At 41.7% G+C, this 20854-nt stretch overlaps 1 protein-coding gene across 3 annotated transcripts in view; it reads left to right on the plus strand.

The window, feature by feature from the left end:
• Window positions 1–13194, plus strand: part of igsf9 (immunoglobulin superfamily member 9) — a 67791-nt gene extending 54597 nt beyond the window's left edge. For 2 of the 3 annotated variants that reach the window (XM_062964767.1, XM_062964765.1), the window contains exons 16-21: window positions 4827–4911; window positions 5543–5713; window positions 6952–6997; window positions 7960–9258; window positions 10339–10484; window positions 12583–13194. In XM_062964767.1, the coding sequence (XP_062820837.1) occupies window positions 4827–4911; window positions 5543–5713; window positions 6952–6997; window positions 7960–9258; window positions 10339–10484; window positions 12583–12821 (1986 nt within the window). In that variant the 3' untranslated portion in view covers window positions 12822–13194. The remainder of the gene's footprint in view (window positions 1–4826; window positions 4912–5542; window positions 5714–6951; window positions 6998–7959; window positions 9259–10338; window positions 10485–12582) is intronic. The other variant, XM_062964766.1, reaches the window with a different exon arrangement.
• Window positions 13195–20854: the final 7660 nt, after the last annotated feature.

Below are 20854 nucleotides of genomic sequence, written 5' to 3' on the forward strand. Positions count from 1 at the left end.
GGGAGGCACCCCCAAGGCCATCCAGTCCAACCCCATTATGTCAGGCAGGAAGACGCCATCAAAGCCCTCCCAACAGATGGCCATCCAGCCTCTATTTGGAAACCTCCAGAGAAGGAGACTTCATAATCTATTAATAATAATAACAATAACAACAACAACAACAACAACAACAATAATAATAATACAACAACAACAACAACAACAATAATAATAATAATAATAATAATAATAATATAATATTTTTGATGCTAGAGTGGTCATCCAGTCTAACCCCATTATGTCAGGCAGGAAGACACCATCAAAGCCCTCCCGACAGATGGCCATCCAGCCTCTATTTGGAAACCACCAGAGAAGGAGACTTCATAATCTATTATTATTATTATTATTAATAATACAGTAATAATAATAATATATAATAATAATATTGTTGATACTAGAGTGGTCATCCAGTCTAACCCCATTATGTCAGGCAGGAAGACACTATCAAAGCCCTCCCAACAGATGGCCATCCAGCCTCTATTTGGAAACCTCCAGAGAAGGAGACTTCATAATCTATTATTATTATTATTATTATTATTATTATTATTATTATTATTATTATTAATACTGTAATAATAATAATATATAATAATAATATTTTTGATACTAGAGTGGTCATCCAGTCTAACCCCATTATCATATGTCAGGCAGGAAGACACCATCAAAGCCCTCCTGACAGATGGCCATCCAGCTTCTGCTTGAAAGCCTCCAGAGAAGGAGACTTTATCATCATCATCATCTATTATTATTGTTATTATTATTGATACTAGAGTTGGAAGAGAGCCCCAATGGTCATGGAGTCCAACCCCATTATGTCAGGCAGGAAGACACCATCAAAGCCCTCCTGACAGATGGCCATCCAGCCTCTATTTGGAAGCCTCCAGAGAAGGAGACTTCATTATCATAATCTATTATTATTGACACAACAACGTTGTATGACACAGCAAACAAGATAGATATGCTGGATTTCGTTTCACAAAATCACAAGTCGAACACTTCCCAAGTGTCTAGGACTGTGTGATGTATATTATTATTATTATTATTATTATTATTATTATTATTATTATTATTATTATGACACAGCAAACAAGATAGATATGCTGGATTTCGTTTCACAAAATCACAAGTCGAACACTTCCCAAGTGTCTAGGACTGTGTGATGTATTTTCGGATGATGCGTGCAGATCCCAGTAGGGTGGCCTTTTGCAGTTGGCAGATTGTAATTTTGTCAATGTCTATTGTTTCCAAATGCCGGCTGAGATCTTTTGGCACGGCACCCAGTGTGCCCATCACCACCGGGACCACCTGCACTGGTTTCTGCCAGAGTCTTTGAAGTTCAATCTTGAGGTCCTGAGAGCGGCTGAGTTTTTCCTGTTGTTTTTCTTCAATGCGACTGTCACCTGGGATGGCAACATCAATGATCCAAACCTTTTTCTTTTCCACAACTGTGATGTCTGGTGTGTTGTGTTCCAGAACTTTGTCAGTCTGGATTCGGAAGTCCCACAGTATCTTTGCGTGTTCATTTTCCACAACCTTTGCAGGTTTGTGATCCCACCAGTTCTTAACTGCATAGGTTCCAATGAATCATTTGGGCCACATAGTTGTGCCTCTGTTTGTAGTCTGTGCAATTTTCTTACAGCAGCTGAGGAGATGATCAATGGTTTCATCGGTTTCCTTGCACAGTCTGCACTTTGGGTCATCAAACTGATGATGATGATAAAGTCTCCTTCTCTGGAGGCTTTGAGGAGTTTCTGATTTTTGACTTCAATCAAAGCAGGTTCTTCCCTTTGCTTTACATCTTCTGCCAGGGCATGTTCTTCTTCTTTGACTGCTTGTTTTACTTGTAAGAGTCCTCTGCCCCCTGATGATCTAGGCAGATATAGCCGGTCAACATCACTGTGAGGGTGCAGTGAATGATGAATGGTCATGAGTTTTCTTGTTTTTCTGTCCAAATTGTCCAGTTCCACCTGTGTCCAGTTTATGATGCCAGCAGTATATCTTATGACAGGTATGGCCCAGGTGTTTATGGCCTTGATGGTGTTGCCTCCATTGAGCTTGCTTTTGAGAATTTTTCTGACCCTTTGTGTGTATTCTTTACTGACCACAGTCTTCACATGTTCATGCTTGATGTTGTCCAGCTGTAATATTCCCAGATATTTATAGGCCTCTGGCTGGTGACACTTGATTGTTTGGCCATTGGGCATATTTATGCCCTCACTTTCAATGATTTTTCCCTTCTTCAATGCCACTGTCGAACATTTGTCCAAACCAAACTCCGTGCTGATATCAGTGCTAAAAATTCGGACAGTGTTGGTCAGAGATTGGATTTCAGTTTCCGTTTTCCCATACAGCTTCAGGTCATCCATGTACATCAAATGTGAAATTTTATGAGAATTCTTAGATGTTTGGTAGCCGAGATTTGTTTTTTGTAAGATTGTTGACAGAGGGATCATGGCAATAATGAAAAGCAGAGGGGACAATGAGTCTCCCTGGAAAATTCCTCTTCTGATGTTGACAAGTCCATAGCTTTCATTTCCAACAAACAGTTCAGTTTTCCAGTGCTCCATCATGTTTTCAATGAAGGTGCCAACGTTTTTACTAATCCTGATGGCGTCCAGGCACTTGATGATCCAGCTGTGTGGGAGTGAGTCAAAGGCCTTTTTGTAGTCAATCCAAGTCATGTGAAGATTAGCTTTTCGGCTCTTACAGTTCTCCAGAATCATTTTGTCAATCAATAACTGGTCTTTTGTGCCCCTGCTTTCCCGTTTGTTGCCTTTCTGTTCATCTGGCAAGATGTTTTTTTCTTCAAGATAGTCTTGAATTCTGTCAGCTATGATGCCAGTCAGTAGTTTAAACATAGTGGGCAGACACGTTATTGGCCTGTAGTTTCCTGGTGCTGCTCCTTTTGCTGGATCCTTTTGTATCAGGTATGTTCTTCCAGTTGTTAGCCATTCACTGAGACTTCCTTTCTGCAGCATCTCATTGAATTGTTGGGCCATTTTTCCATGTAAACTAATCAGATGTTTGAGCCAAAATCCATGAAGTTGATCACTACCAGGCGATGTCCAGTTCTTGACTTTTTGCACTCGTTTGCTGATCATTTCAGTTGTTATTTCCATCAGTTCCATTTTGTTCTGTGAGAATTTTCCTTCAAACTCCTTTATCCACCCAGCATTTTTGTTGTAGTTTTTATTGTTTTCCCAAAGTTCTTTCCAGAACTTTGTTGTTGCAGTTTTCTCTGGCTTTATGGTTACTGTGTCTGTTGTTTGGTTCAGACTCTGGTAGAACCGTCTTTGGTCTGATTGAAACAGTTGATTTTGTCTGTACTGGATGATTCTGGCTTCATACCTTTCAATTTTTCTGGCTGTTGCTGTAATTTGTTCTTTCACGATTTCCAAAGCTTCTTCAATTTTTCTGGTGTTCAGCCAGTACTTTCGGATCAGGTATTGCTTGATTTTGTCATTCTTCAGTTTCTTCTCTTTCATATTTTTCAGGTTACTTGCATCTGATCTAAGCTTTTTGATTTTCAACTCTAGCCTGACCTTCCACTTTGGTTTTCCAGTCGATTTTCTTTGGGGCTGCCTTGGTTGTAGGAGCCCAAGCTCTTCTGTTACTATCACTGCTGCACTGTAGGCAAACTGGTTTGTTTGTTCAATTGATGTTATTTGGACAGTGGAGAGTGCTGCATTCACATCTTTCATGAGAGGCGCCAGGTGTCTCTTGGGCACTGTTTTTAGAGTTGGGAGCCGCTGTCTTATTGCATTTGCTGCAGCATGAGCCATGATCTTATCCTTGAGCTCTTGTTGTCTTGCTGTCAAGGTTCCTGGTGGTTCAACAGATGTTTCAAGTGCTGGTTCCTCAAATTCTTGCAAAAGCTCTACACCTTCTTCTGGTTCAATCTGTTCCACCATTCCAAGTGTTGCTGGAGTCTCTGCTGCTGTCTGTGCTGTGGTCTGATGGTAATTTACTTTGCAAATTTTCTGGATTTCTTCGAGTTCAACTTCACTGAACACTTTGTTTCTGATTATGAATCTTCGTTGGTCAGCCAGTCGGGGTTCTGTTATCTGTGAGTCAGGGTACTCTTGTTTCCATAGCTGATGCATCCTTTTTTGGTAGCCACGCCTTTGAGGTTCAGATTTGTAGTAGCATTTCATAATTGTGCGGGTTTCTGGCATTGTATATTTCTGCCGCTTCTGTGACTGTTCATTTGGGTTTTGATGATTCCGTAGCCCACTTGTCAATGGATGTCCAGAATCAGCAGCATCCACCGCGGTCCTTTTTATCCTGAGCGACGACCAAGCCAGTATAGACTTCGTTTGGGTTTGATTCTCCATAATGCTAATGGGTTAGGTGCTCTTGGTTGTGCTCCGCAGCTGAGGCCTCTCTGGCTTGGTTGGACCTACCGGTAGTTACACTACCGCCAGCACAGCCCTCAGTCATCATTGGAGCAGCTAAGCCCCCCCACCACGTCAAGGTGGCACCTGCGGGGGGGTTATTATTATTATTATTATTATTATTATTATTATTATTATTATTATTATTATTATTATTATAGTATCCCCAAAGGTCATCAAGTCCAACTCCCTTCTGCCAGGCAGGAAGTCACCATCAAAGCCCTCCCAACAGATGGCCATCCAGTCACTTTTTCTGCCTGTGTAGTCAGAGCTGATGATGCAAAAGAGTTTCCCTTTTTGAAGCCGTTGCAGCCGAGATTTGCCTGCATTGCAACATCCTGGCGAAACCCTCGTGATGCCTATCTGATTCTTTTTTTTCCTTCTTGCGCCAAGGATGCCTTCTACGAATTCCGCCTGGTGGCCTTTGCGGGCAGCTATGTCAGTGACCCCAGCAACACCGTCAATGTTTCCACAACAGGTAATTTCTGGAGATCGTGGCGGCGGGTCTTAAACTTTCTCACTCCAAAGGGAATTTGTTTATTTATTAACAGCATTTATATTCTGCCCCGAAGGGGACTCAAGACGGATCACAATACACATATCCATGGCAAACATTCAATGCCATTAGACATACGACACATATAGACAGACACAGAGGCAATTTAACATTTTCCAGCTTCCCGCTTCGATTCCGGCCACAGGGGGAGTTGTTACTTCACTGTCCACTTGTAACACCGAGTCCTTGATGGAGTACTTCCTCATTCCTTTCCTCACGCTGCTGGACTTTTTTATGGTGTCGTAAATTACTGGTAGTTAAATTAGCCTCCCCACATAAAGCGGTACCTAAATTTCCTACTCGACAGATGCAACTGTCTTTAGGGTTGCTTTGGTCAACAGCGAGCTAAGCTATTTCATGGTCGGGTGCTCAATCTGACCCGGGCTGGATTCGAATTCATGTAGTGATTTATTGCAGCTGGCTACTAACCAGCTGCGCCACAGCCTGGCCCCATCCTTCCTATCCCCCCACCATAGTGCCTTCTTCCTGCCCTCCCCGTCGGACGTGGAGGTGCATGTGGGTGCCGGGTGCGACTCCTTTCTCTCCCCGCCAGGCATGGAGGTGTACCCATCTCGCACCCAGCTCCCGGAGCTGCTGCCTCAGCCGGTGCTGGCCGGCGTGATCGGGGGAGTTTGCTTCCTCAGCACCGCGGTGATCTTCAGCACCATGGCCGCTTGCATCATGAACCATCGGCGAGCTGCCCGTCTCTACAAACGGAGGCAAGGTAAGGAGGCTCCGGAGAGCCTGGCAGCGATGGGGCCACGAGGACCACGTCCGAAGGCTGAGATGAAAGGGCTTTGGGGAGATCAAGGGCAGAAAAAGTATTTCCCACCCACCCTTCAATTGTAGTTCATTGCAATGGCATTGTATGTTCAGTGCAGAACCAAGCCTTCTGAGATTTCCCTCTAGTGTTGCACAGGTCCCTTAAGACAATATCCACTCCTATATTTATTTATTATTTACTTACAGTATTTATATTCCGCCCTTCTCACCCTGAAGGGTATCGCACCCACAGAAGTAGGGCAGAGCACAATGAGCAGTAAATATGCATAATGGTTTCATTAACATTGAACAGCAAAGATGTTTAGCAGTTTAGCATTAAAGGCGTTAAAGAATTCCAAATTTCAAATGAAAAAGAATTCTTTGGTTGCCTAGCTCCAACTGTCACTTTGGCTCCACCCATCTCCAAACTGTCACTTTGGCTCCGCCCATCTCCAACAATCACTTTGGCTCTGCCCGTTTCCAACGGCCACTTTGGCTCCGCCTAACTCCAAACTGTCACTTTGGTTCCGCCCATCCCCAACGGTCACTTTGGCTCTGCCCATCCCCAACTGTCACTTTGGCTCCACCCATCTCCAACGGTCACTTTGACTCCGCCCATCCCCAACTGTCACTTTGGCTCCGCCCATCTCCAACGGTCACTTTGGCTCCCCCATCTCCAACGACCACTTTAGTTCCGTCCATCCCCAAACTGTCACTTTGGCTCCGCCCATCCCCAACGGTCACTTTGGCTATGCCCATCTCCAACGGTCACTTTGGCTCCACCCATCTCCAACGGTCACTTTGGCTCTGCCCATCTCCAACGGCCACTTTGGCTCATCCATCTCCATCAGTCACTTTGTCTCCGCCCATCTCCAACTGTCACTTTGGCTCCACCCATCCCCAACAGTCACTTTGGCCCCGCCCATCTCCAACTGTCACTTTGGCTCCGCCCATCTCCAATTGCTAAGGCCAGATCCGTTACACTCTCACTCCACGGGAAGTGGGTCAGGGGAAATTTTTTCATGAACCAGGTGGGGGAAGGGGGCAATGCGGAAGCCGGTTAGCATGCGTCGTTGTGCATGTGTCTATGTGCGTCTGTTTGTGGGTTACAGCCTGGCAGCCATCTCTCCGCTTTCATTGTGGTTTTCTTGAGTTGCTCTCCATATGATTTTACCCCTGTGTGTTCTCATGACCTTCCAGATGCCTCCATCGTCTTCCCCCCCAACAAGAAGCTCCTGCCTTCACAGTAAGTCCGCCGCCATTGCATGACGCCTCCGCTCCTCGCTTTCACGCCTCCCGTTTGCTTTTGCTCTCACTTCTTTTCACAGGCTACGATGGAAGGGGAGGCATTAGAAATAATAAGGCCATGTGCTCCGTGCCCCTGTCCATAGAAGAATAATGCACCAGACTGGAGATTGAGATAGTGTATGGACCTTGGGAAACTATGACTCCCAGGACCGCACAGCATGGACACATGGCATACTAATACTAATACTACTACTACTACTACTACCAATAATAATAATGGTATTTCAAGTGGGTCCAAGAGCATTCATTCCATAGTGTAAATGCACCCAGAGAAGGGTATGGACCTTGGGAAACTATAACTCCCAGGACCGCACAGCATGGACACAGGGCATACTACTACTACTACTACTACTACTACTACTACTACTAATAATAATAATAATAATAATAATAATAATAATAATAATGGTATTTCAAGTGGGGTCCACGAGCATTCATTCCATAGTGTAAATGCACCCAGAGAAGGGTATGGACCTTGGGAAACTATAACTCCCAGGACCGCACTTGGGAAGTGTTCGACTTGTGATTTTGTGATATGAAATCCAGCATATCGATCTTGTTTGCTGTGTCATAATAATAATAATAATAATAATAATAATAATAATAATAATAATAATAATAATAATGGCATTGAAAGTGAGTCCTGACCTTGGGAAACTATAACTCCCAGGACTACCGGATTTTAAGTGTAGGACTCGGCGGAATTTAGTAAGTGGATATACTTACGATAAGGTGAGCATTAATATCATCTTGGATTTAATCCTATATTGAGGCGAAATTGCTTCCTCAGCGAGTTGCCTGTTTAGAAGTGTACGTAGTGATGTGTATGAAGTTGGTGAGCCTGACTTTCTTTATTTCGTCTCCCCCACTACCACCACCACCACCACCACGTGGCAATAGAAACTCTACAGGCGCTGCTAGCCCAGACAGCATTGTGAAGCTGAAGCTGCAGCTCTCTCCGTACCAGAGCCCCCACCGCAGCCTGCTCTGGGGGGAAGAGACGGACCCCAACCTCAGCCTCAACTTTGCCGCCGCCAACACCGGGAACAGCACCCAGTACGCTCTCTATGAGAGCCACGTCGGGGATCCGGCGCCACCGGCGTCACCCCTGGAGCGCATCTGCCGCGGCCCGGACGGATGCTTCGTGGTGCTGGACGAGGCGCGACCGGCAGCCGCGCGGGAACACTACTCCTCGCCTTACCTACAGACCTTCTCCCCCGCTCGATCCAAGGAACCCGTTTGGCACAAAGGGATCCACCTGCGGCAAAAGAACCCCGGCCGGGCCCATGGCGAGGCCAAGGTTTTGGGCCACCGGCGGGGCCGCTACTTCGACTACGGCAGCAGCAGCCCGGCGGAGGAAGCGGAGCCGCTGCGTATCGTCGACGTGAGTCCCGTCGCGTCCGTGTCACCCCAAGAGCATTTGACGACTCCCGTGAATGCTTTCCCTTCGCCGAACCAAACGGGTAGGACTTTTTGCCGGCCTCAGAATAGCCACGTCCAAATCGATACCTCGTCCCAAAGCGGCATCCTCCAGTACTTGAGCCTGCCCATTTTCAAGGAGATGAACGTGGACGGAGACTGGCCGATGGAGGAAGAGGAAGATGGTGACAACGCCGATGACGACGACGAAGACGACGATGATGACGACGAGCTCTTGGCCGGCATTGAATTCACCCTGGTGAGAGATGAGGACCAAACGCCGTGTCCGGACTACATGGACGTGCAAGTCGACTCAGGCTCTGCTCCAGAACGGACCGCCGCAAAATCCTTCCTCAAGCTCCCCGACGTCGACGCCGGTCCGGCGAAAGCGTCCTTGCACGGACTGAGTTACATCAGTCCGCGCAACGAGCCGGGACCTCCGTCGCAGGTCCGGTCGCCCACCCATTCCCTTGCCGACGGCACCCCGATCGAGATGTTGTACGCAGCCAATTCCTCGGAGCACAACTGGCTCCGCCCGGCAGAGCCGTTGCCCACCGAGAGGCGCCGGTTGCCCGCCGAGACGTTGCCGCGGGGGAGCCTGACCAGCCAAAGCAGTGGCCGCGGCAGCGCCTCCTTCCTGAGACCCTCCTCGCTGGCACCCTCGCTGGCCAGCAGCTACCTCAGCTCGCCCTTGGCCGAGACGGGCCACGGGCACAACAGCTTCGCGGGAGAGGAGTCCCGGCACAAAAGGGAACCATCGATCGTTGCCAACAACAAAAGGTGAGACCCCGTCCGGTCATAGAGACTTTCGGGGATCCTTCGGTCATTCTATAGATTTGTTTAGAGGAGGGTTTTTCTTCTGAGACTGAGATATAAATAATAATAATAATAATTTTAACACAGTGTGTTAAAGTGCTGAGCTGCTGAACTTGCCGACCAAAAGGTCCCAGGTTCAAATCCTGGGTGCGGAATGAGTGCCCGCTGTTAGCCCCAGCTCCTGCCAACCTAGCAGTTCGAAAACATGCAAATGTGAGTAGATCAATAGGTACTGCTCCGGCGGGAAGGTAACAGCGCTCCATGCAGTCATGCCAGTGGCCACATGACCTTGGAGGTGTCTACGGACAACGCCGGCTCTTCGGCTTAGAAATGGAAATGGGCACCAACCCCCAGAGTGTGAGTAGATCAATAGGTACTGCTCTGGAAGGTAATGGCACTACATGCAGTCATGCCGGCCACAGGACCTTGGAGGAGTCTACGGACAACGCCGGCTCTTCGACTTAGAAATGGAGATGAACACCAACCCCCAGATTTGGTCACAACTGGGGCTAACGGAGGGGGCTCACTCCGGTCCTCGGATTCAAACCTGCGACCTTTTGGTTCGCAAGTTCAGCAGCTTGATGCTTTAACACACTGCGCCAGGCATTAGAGACAATTAACATTTTCCAGCTTCATTAGAGTGTGCTCGATTCTGGCCACAAGGGGGAGCTGCTGCTTCATTGTCCACTTGTTACACCGAGTCCTTGATGGTAGTACTTCCTCATTCCTTTCCACACATGGCTGGCAGATTTTATGATGTCGTAAGTTAAGTTAAATTAGCCTCCCCGCATTAAGCGGTACCTATAGTTCTCTACTCACAGACACAGCTGTTTTCGAGCTGCTCAAGTGGGCAGCAATCTAGGCTATTAAATGGCTGGGAGCTCAACTCCGACCCGGGCTTCGAACCAACCATCTCTCGGTCGGTGGTGATTTATTGCCCAATGTTTACAAGCGCTTTTGGTTAGAACAGTGTTTCTCAACCTGGGGGTTCGGGAGCCAAATGAGGATCAAATAAGACCTTTTCTGCCGTGGATTGTTTTCTAGGAAGAACACCTCCGTGGATGAGAGCTATGAGTGGGACTCGGAGCTCACCCTCGAGTCCGACCTGCTCAACGCCCTGCAGTCGTATCGGAACGAAAACCCCAAGCGGCCGGTCTCCACCATCGAAGCGCATGAGTTGGAGAAGCAGAGTAAGCATGGATGGAACATTACTGCGTACTGAACTACTTTTTCTGACAAATTTGTTGTATAACATGATGTTTTGGTGCTTAATTTGTAAAATCATAACCTAATTTAATGTTTAATAGGCTTTTCCTTAATCTCTCCTTATTATCCAACATATTCGCTTATCCAACATTCTGTCGGCCTGTTTATGGTGGATAACTGAGACTCTACTCGTTGTTTCGGGCTTGTCCCTGTTGTGAGCCGCCCCGAGTCCCTTTGGGGAGATGGGGCGGGATATAAAAATAAAGATGATGATGATGATGATTGGGGAGATGGGGCGGGATATAAAAATAAAGATGATGATGATGATGATGATTATTATTATTATTATTATCACTGTAGTAGCAACAATAATAGAGAATAATAATAATAATAATAATAATAATAATAATAATAATAACAGGAAAATAATACATGCAATAATAAATAGAGTAGAATAATAAATGTAATAATAATAAGATCAGAGTGAAATCTCAGCCGGCATTTGGAAACAATAGACATTGACAAAATCATGATCTGCCAACTTCAAAAGGCCACCCTGCTGGGATCTGCGAGCATCATCCAAAAATACATCACACAGTCCTAGGCTCTTGGGAAGTGTCCGACTTGTGATTTTGTGATACAAAATCCAACATATCTATCTTGTTTGCTGTGTCATACAATATAATAATAATAATAATAATAATAATAATAATAATAATAATAATAATATAATGTAAAATAAATGTAATATTTATTTCGTGTCAAAAGCATTGTACATTTCAAATAATGGAAATAAAACATTTATTTATTATTACATTTATTATTCTACTCTATTATTGTTGCTACTATTACATTTATACCCAAAAGCATTGGAATAAATGTAATAGTAGCAACAATAATAGAGTAGAATAATAAATGTAATAATACCAAGAATAATAGAGAAAAATAATAAATGTACCATATATTTTGAGTATAAGCGGACCCAAATATAAGCCGACAAGAATCCTCACCCAAGTATAAGCCAAGGGGGGCTTTTTCAGTCTTAAAAAAGGGCTGAAAAACTAGGCTTATACTCGAGTATATACAGTACTAGCTGTGCCCGGCCACGTGTTGCTGTGGCGAAGTCTGGTGGTATGGGAAATAAAAGTATTGAGGAATTGGTGGTAGTTAAGGTAAAGGGTAAAGGTTTTCCCCTGACATGAAGTCCATTATAAATGGGTTATATAGCTGTGTGGAAGGGCCTTGAGTCTACACTGCCATATAATCCAGTTAAAATCAGATAATCTGTATTTTATAGGCAGTGTGGAAGAGGCCAGAGTGAGGCCTAACTCTGCCTGTCCCCTGGGCTGAGTGGGTTGCTAGGAGACCAAGTGGGCGGAGCTTAGCCTTCTAACTGGCAACAATTGGATAAAAACAATTATTCCTCTCTCTCTAATTTGGACGTTATTTTTCTTCTCTTTTTGTTGTATGAACGTAGAGGCATGGATGAGGGGTTGTGCTGCCAAGTTTAGTGTTTCTGGGATGTGTAGTTTTGTTGTTTTGTCCTAGGCCGAAATTTCATTACCCTTTTATATATATAGATTGTAATTGACTAGCTGTGCCCGGCCACGCATTACTGTGGCCTATGGGCTTATACTTGAATATATACAGTATGTCTCTGTTTATTTACTGGATGCATTTCTATCTTTTCTATGTGGGTCATTCCTTCCATGAAGTAGGTCAGGAGATCCAGGTTCATGAGATCTGAACCTGGATCTCCGAAATCCCATTCTGGCAGACTAACTTATATTTATTTATTTATTTATTTATTTACAGCATTTATATTCCGCCCTTCTCACCCCGAAGGGGACTCAGGGCGGATCACATTACACATATAGGCAAACATTCAATGCCTTTTAACATAGAACAAAGACAAACAAACATAGGCTTTGAGCCGGGCCTCGAACTCATGACCTCCTGGTCAGAGTGATTCATTGCAGTGATTGATTGCAGCTGCTCTCCAGCCTGCGCCACAGCCCGAGCCCACTTGTTGAAGACGGTGGTACCTGTTCGTATCCCTTCACCACGTCTCTCTTTGCTCAGCAGGTTCCAAGACCACCAACGAAAGCAACGGCTCGCCCTCCAATTCCCAGTCGGTGGGGGCCCTGGACTGGCCCCACTCGCCGGTGCCCTCGCTGAGCCCTGAGGAACGCTGCGTCGCGCTGCGGGAAGAGTTCCTGGCCTACCGCCAGCGCCGCGAAGCCACGCAGCAGCGCCGGCAGAAGCTGTCCTCAGGCAGGAAGCAGCGGGATGAGCGGCTGGAGCAAACCACCTTGCTATGACGCTCCACGTGGGCCGTGTTTTCCCCCCATTGAGACACGCGTGTGTGCTGTCGTGACATTTTGGCAGCACTCTACAGGCGAACTCACTGCCTCGGAGCTTTGGTTTGCAGAAAGAACTTGTGGGCTGGATGGCCATCTGTCAGGAGGGCTTTGATTGTGTCTCGGTCTGGACGGCCCTGACTCTACGAACTGCATCATAAACTTAAGTTTTCGGATTAGGCGGTAGATAATGTGAGCCCTAGGGCATCGATCCGTACTGGTTTTGTTGGAAGTGTGTTACTACTACTGGTTTTATGGTTTATTTTAAAGGTGTGGGGCTGGGGTTGGCTGTGTTTTTTTAATATAAAAAAATAATAATCTTGGAAGAAAAGAAGTTCTGCGAAGTTTTTGTGTGGACCGAAATGCCACCAACACGGGCAACGCTGGGGTGCGACGCCTATTTATTTATTTACAGTATTTATTTACATTTTATTTAATGTGTTGTCCAAGGCTTTCATGGCTAGGATTACAGGGTTGTTGTATGTTTTCCGGGCTGTATGGCCATGTTCCAGAAGCATTCTCTCCTGACGTTTCACCCACATCTAAGTTGCTGTGAGGTATATGGAGAAACCTTCCTTGCTTAGTTTCTCCATACCTCACAACCTCTGAGGATGCCTGCCATAGATGTGGGCGAAACGTCAGGTGGGAATGCTTCTGGAGCGTGGCCAGACAGCCCGGAAAACATACAACAACCCTCCGTTCGCTGTATTCCACAGCCTGTGATGTATCTTCCGGTCAAGTAGCACAAACGGAAGTCTTTGCCATTTGCCCTTCCAGCGATCAATCAGAGCTTGCTGCAATTAACCTCTTGACTGCTGGAATGTTTGCCGGAACGAAATCACACAATTCCACAGCAACAATAGATTCAACATTTAACTCCATATAACAAAAACACTAAGATGTCGTGGTCGCTTTTGCCCAAAGAGTTGAGTGATTTGGGGTGTTAGGTGCTTAGTTTCTCCATAACTCACAACCTCTGAGGATGCCTGCCATCGATGTGGGCGAAACGTCAGGAGAGAATGCTTCTGGAGCATGGCCAGACAGCCCGGGAAACATACCACAACCCCTCTGTTCACTGTATTCCATAGCCTGTGATGTATCTTCCGATCAAGTAGCACAAACGGAAGTCTTTGCCATTTGCCCTTCCAGCGATCAATCAGAGCTCGCTGCAATTAACCTCTTGACTGCTGGAATGCTTGCCGGAATGAAATCACACAATTCCACAACAACAATAGATTCAACATTTCACTCCATATAACAAAAACACTAAGATGTCGTGGTCGCTTTTGCCCAAAGAGTTGAGTGATTTGGGGTGTTAGGTGCTTAGTTTCTCCATACCTCACAACCTCTGAGGATGCCTGCCATAGATGTGGGCGAAACGTCAGGAGAGAATGCTTCTGGAACATGGCCATACAGCCAGGAAAACATACAACAACCCAGTATTTATTTATACCCTGCCTTTCTCAACCCGAAGGCTTACAGAACACACATATGGCAAACATTCAGTGCCACTGATACAATTTATTTATATATTGTGTCAGTAGCAAATCGAGGATACAGTTATAATATATTTAAAAACACAAACAAAGTTAAAAACCTGGCATGATACTAAATATCCTTTGACTACTTGGAGTGTCTCTGGTGTGGCTGTGAGAAGATCCTCCGTTGTGCATGTGGCAGGGCTCAGGCTGCATTGTCTCAGCCACGGATTGAGGTTCCGGGTTTTAGCCTGCCACTTTTGGACTCTTGCTTGCTGTGAGTATCTCTGTAGATCTTACGTAGAAAACTGTTCCTTGATTTAAGGCATTGCAATGCTGGCTGATATCCGAACAGAGGATGGACCGGAGATGTCACTGCCTTGGTCCTTTCATTATTGGCTGCTACATGTATACATATATACAATATAATTTACAATAATATATAATATTAATAATATTATTTTGTAACATAATATAATACTAATAATAAAATATAATAATAATTACTGTATATACTCGAGTATAAGCTGACCCGAATATAAGCCGAGGCACCTAATTTTACCACAAAAAAACCTGGGAAAACATTGACTCCTGTATAAGCCGAGGGTGGGAAATTTCAGAAATAAAAATAGATAACAATAAAATTACATTAATTGAGGCATCAGTGGGTTAAATGTTTTTGAATATTTACATAAAACTCAAATTTAAGATAAGACTGTCCAACTCTGATCCAATCATTATTCTCATGTTCTTCAATATAAATGTGCTTATGTATCCTTTTAATAATAATACAGTAAAATAATACATATAATAATATTAATAATAATAATAAATACAGGAAAATAATACAAGTAATAATAAATAGAGTAAAATAATAAATGCAGTAATAAAAATAATAATACCAGAGTGAAATAATAAATGTATTATTAATAATAATAATAATAATAATAATAATAGAATAAAATAAATGTAATACAGTAGAGTCTCACTTATCCAACACTCGCTTATCCAACGTTCTGGATAATCCAACGCATTTTGTAGTCAATGTTTTCAATACATCATGATATTTTGGTGCTAAATTCGTAAATACAGTAATTACTACGTAGCATTACTGCATATTGAACTACTTTTTCTGACAAATTTGTTGTACAACATGTTTTGGTGCTTAATTTGTAAAATCATAACCTAATTTGACATTTAATAGGCTTTTCCTTAATGCCTCCTTATTATCCAACATATTCGCTTATCCAACATTCTGCCGGCCCATTTATGTTGGATAAGTGAGACTCTACTGTACATTTATTATTTTACTCTATTATTGTTGTTACTATTACATTTATTTTACTCTATTTTTATTATTATTATTCATACATTTATTATTTCACTCTGATATTATTATTATTACATTTATTATTTTACTCTATTTATTATTATTAAAATGATACATAAGCACATTTACATTGAAGAAGATGAGAATAATGATTTGATCAGAGCTGGACAGTCTTATCTTAAATCTGAGCCTTATGTCAATATTCAAAAACATTTAACCTACCGTGTTTCCCCGAAAATAAGACAGTGTCTTATATTAATTTTTGCTCCCAAAGATGCACTAGGTCTTATTTTCAGGGGATGTCTTATTTTTCCATGAAGAATAATTCACATTTATTATTGAACAAAAAAATGAACATTTTATATATACTGTACAGTAGTTGTCATCACAAACCAGCATAACCAGACAAACTGTAAATCCTATTATGAATTTCTTGTTACTACAGTAGAGTCTCACTTATCCAACATAAACGGGCCGGCAGAACGTTGGATAAGCGAATATGTTGGATAATAAGGAGAGATTAAGGAGAAGCCTATTAAACATCAAATTAGGTTATGGTTTTACAACTTAAGCACCAAAACATCATGTTAGACAACAAATCTGGCAGAAAAAGTAGTTCAATACGCAGTAATGCTACGTAGCAATTACTGTATTTACGAATTCAGCACCAAAATATCACGATATATTGAAAACATTGACTATAAAAATGGCTTGGATAATCCAGAAGCTTGGATAAGCGAGGCTTGGATAAGTGAAACTCTACTGTATTACATTTATTTTACTCTATTTTTATTATTATTATTATTCATACATTTATTATTTCACTCTGATCTTACTATTATTATTACATTCACAAAATCACAAGTCGAACACTTCCCAAGTGTCTAGGACTGTGTGATGTATTTTCAGATGATGCGCACAGATCCCAGTAGGATAATAATAATAATAATTTTATTGTATGACTCTATTATTATTATTATTATTATTATTATTATTATTATTATTATTATTATTATTAATATTATTATTCATACATTTATTATTTCACTCTGATATTATTATTATTGGAGTTATTATTTTACTCTATTTATTATTACTTGTATTATTTTACTCTATTATTATTATTACATGTATTATTTTACTCTATTATTATTAAAAGGATGCATAAGCACATTTACATTGAAGAAGATGAGAATCATGATTTGATCAGAGTTGGACAGTCTTATCTTAAATTTGAGCTTCATGTAAATATTCAAAAACATTTAACCTACGGATGCCTCAATTAATGTAATTGTATTGGTATCTATTTTTATTTGTGAAATTTTCCACCCTCGGCTTATACTGGAGTCAATGTTTTCCCAGTTTTTCTGTGGTAAAATTAGGTGCCTCGGCTTATATACGGGTCGGCTTATACTCGGGTATATATGGTAGATGGCGATTGGGGTCTCTTCCAAGTCTGTGTGTTCCGCACTTGGGAGGAAGTGTTTAGTTGTCATATGCATAGCATATGCAGACTCACTGTTGGCCACTCTCCGCTCCAAAGGCTTCCAAAGCAAAGTTTTTCTTGGCTTGCGAAATAAAACCCGAAGCAAGCCAGAGAAGGGCCCAACCAGAAGCTGCCTTGCAGACTGACTCGGTGGGAAGAGGGTGGGACAGTCCTGGCTTCCTCCTTTCCCAAATTTGGTCTTTTTTCGATGAATGGGTCATCACGTGGCTCCCGGGGGGGCCGGATCTTGGCGGAGGGAAGGGCCGAGGCACCTCGAGCAGGAAGGCAACCGCTCCAGACCCAACCAAGGAAGATCTCCGCAGCTTCACTCCATGCAAATGAGTTCTTTTCCTGCTTAAACTGCACACAATGATCCAACTAATATAATTTTATTTATTTATTACAATACCGGTACTTATATCCCGCCCTTCTCACCCATTGGGGACTTAGGGCGGCTTACAATAAAACACAATATAAAAATATTACAGACAATTCAATCAATTAAAATTAAATACATTAAACATTGATAAATATATATATATATATATATATATATATATATATATATATATACACATAATTCCGATATAAGAATCAAAACGATTTTTTGGACAACCCTAATAAATACACAATTGGCGTATTTCGAGTCTGATCATTGGTCTGGTATAGGATTGTTTACTCTTAGGGGGCACGGTATAAAGTTAAGTAAGTACGTCTACATTGCAGTGAATGCAGTTAAGCTGCATTATATGAGTCTACACTGACCATATATTGCAATTCAATGCAGTTATGCCGCATTATAGGAGTCTACACTGACCATATACAGTAGAGTCTCACTTATCCAACATAAACGGGCCGGCAGAACGTTGGATAAGCGAATATGTTGGATAATAAGGAGAGATTAAGGAGAAGCCTATTAAATATCAAATTAGGTTATGATTTTACAAATTAAGCACCAAAACATCATGTTATACAACAAATTTGACAGAAAAAAGTAGTTCAATATGCAGTAATGCTATGTAGTAATTACTGTATTTACGAATTTAGCACCAAAATATCACGATGTATTGAAAACATTAACTACAAAAATGCGTTGGATAATCCAGAACGTTGGATAAGCGAACGTTGGATAAGTGAGACTCTACTGTATACACATAATTCTGATATAAGAATCAAAACGATTTTTTGGACAACCCTAATAAATACACAATTGGCGTATTTCGAGTCTGATAATTGGTCTGGTATAGGATTGTTTACTCTTAGGGGGCACGGTATAAAGTTAAGTAAGTACGTCTACATTGCAGTGAATGCAGTAAAGCTGCATTATATGAGTCTACACTGACCATATATTGCAATTCAATGCAGTTATGCCGCATTATAGGAGTCTACACTGACCATATACAGTAGAGTCTCACTTATCCAACATAAACGGGCCGGCAGAACGTTGGATAAGTGAATATGTTGGATAATAAGGAGGGATTAAGAAAAAGCCTATTACACATCAAATTAGGTTATGATTTTACAAATTAAGCACCAAAACATCATGTTAGACAACAAATTTGACAGAAAAAGTAGTTCATTACGTAGTAATGCTATGTAGTAATTACTGTATTTACGAATTTAGCACCAAAATATCACAATGCATTGAAAACATTGACTACAAAAATGCATTGGATAATCCAGAACGTTGGATAAGTGAGACTCTACTGTATAAAAATATTACAGACAATTCAATCCATTAAAATTAAATACATTAAACATTGATAAAAAATATACATAAAATTCTAGGCATGTCCGATCGATGGAAAAAATGTTTCAATTCTCGTTTCTAAAGTAGGGGGTGCCGGCGCTTCGATATAGAAAGTATTTCTGAATTTTTCACCCAAAAATTTCGGATATTTCCGAAAATTCGTAATGATTCTGAATGTTTTTAAAATGGCGGACGTGCATGCGCAATCGCAACAAAAAAAAAAGGGAAACTGGGGGGGACTTTTACAGGATTCTCCTGCCCTCATTTCTTGAGCTATCCTCATCAAATTTGGTACAGTGGGAGATCACATTCAACACTCTTTGCTCAACAAATTGCAGAACGTTTCCTGTCTCCTATGATTTTTGGCGAATTTTCATAACTTTTTATAATACAGTATTTTTCAATATTTGAAGAAACCTGTTCCTGGTTTGAAAGTCTTATTTCCTGTTCAATTGGGTTCTTATCACTGTGAAAGTCCCTCTTCTACTTGTGTAGACTTTAACGAAACATTAAGACACATTTAGAGAATGGGCCAACGATGGTTCAAATTACATTGCTGGTTGCGCCCAGGGACAACGTCTCAGAACTCGATTCAAAAACCGAGAACAATCCGAAATAATTCCGATATAAGAATCAAAACGATTTTTTGGACAACCCTAATAAATACACAATTGGCGTATTTCGAGTCTGATAACTGGTCTGGTAATGGATTGTTTACTCTTAGGGGGCACGGTATCAATTTAAGTAAGTATGTCTACATTATAGTGTAATGCAGTTAAGCTGCATTATATGAGCCTACACTGACCATATATTGCAATTCAATACAGTTAAGCTGCATTATATGAGCCTACACTGACCATATACAGTAGAGTCTCACTAATCCAAGCCTCACTTATCCAAGCCTTTGGATTATCCAAGCCATTTTATTGTTATTATTACATTTATTATTCTACTCTTATTATCACTACATTTATTATTTTATTTAGGTCGGCTTATACTCAAGAATATATATGGTACATTTATTATTTTTCTCTATTATTATTATTGGTATTATTACATTTATTATTTTACTCTATTATTATTACATTTATTCATGTACTACTATTACATTTATTTTACTCTATTAATAATAATAATAATAATAATAATAATAATAATAATAATAATAATACCTTTATTATTTCACTCTGATATTATTATTACATTTATTATTCTACTCTATTTATTATTACAGTAGAGTCTCACTTATCCAAGACTCACTTATCCAAGGTTCTGGATTATCCAAGCCATTTTTGTAGTCAATGTTTTCAACATACAGTAGAGTCTCACTTATCCAAGCCTTGCTTATCCAAGCCTCTGGATTATCCAAGCCATTTTTGTAGTCAATGTTTTCAATACATCGTGATATTTTGGTGCTAAATTTGTAAATACAGTAATTACAACATAACATTACTGTGTATTGAATTACTTTTTCTGTCCAATTTGTTGTATAACATGATGTTTTGGTGCTTAATTTGTAAAATCATAACCTGATTTGATGTTTAATAGGCTTTTCCTTAATCCCTCCTTAATATCCAAGATATTCGCTTATCCAAGCTTCTGCCGGCCCGTTTAGCTTGGTTAAGTGAGAATCTACTGTATTCCAATTAAATGCAGTTGTGCTGCATTATGTAAGTCTACATGGACCGTATAATGGTGTGCAATGCAGTTAAGCTGCATTATATGAGCCTACACTGACCACGTATTGCAATTCAATGCAGTTATGCTGCATTATATATAATACTAGCTGTGCCCGGCCACGCGTTGCTGTGGCAAAGTGGTGGTGGTATTGGTTAAAAATTATTGTGTAATTTTTATTTGACGTTATTTGTATTTTTTTTATAAATGTTATTGTGTTATCTTTTTATTATATTTTATTATTTTCTTGTATTACTTTTAGTTATTTTCTGT

Source organism: Anolis carolinensis, unplaced genomic scaffold, assembly GCF_035594765.1.
Source record: "Anolis carolinensis isolate JA03-04 unplaced genomic scaffold, rAnoCar3.1.pri scaffold_14, whole genome shotgun sequence".
In the NCBI taxonomy this organism is placed as follows: domain Eukaryota; kingdom Metazoa; phylum Chordata; class Lepidosauria; order Squamata; family Dactyloidae; genus Anolis; species Anolis carolinensis.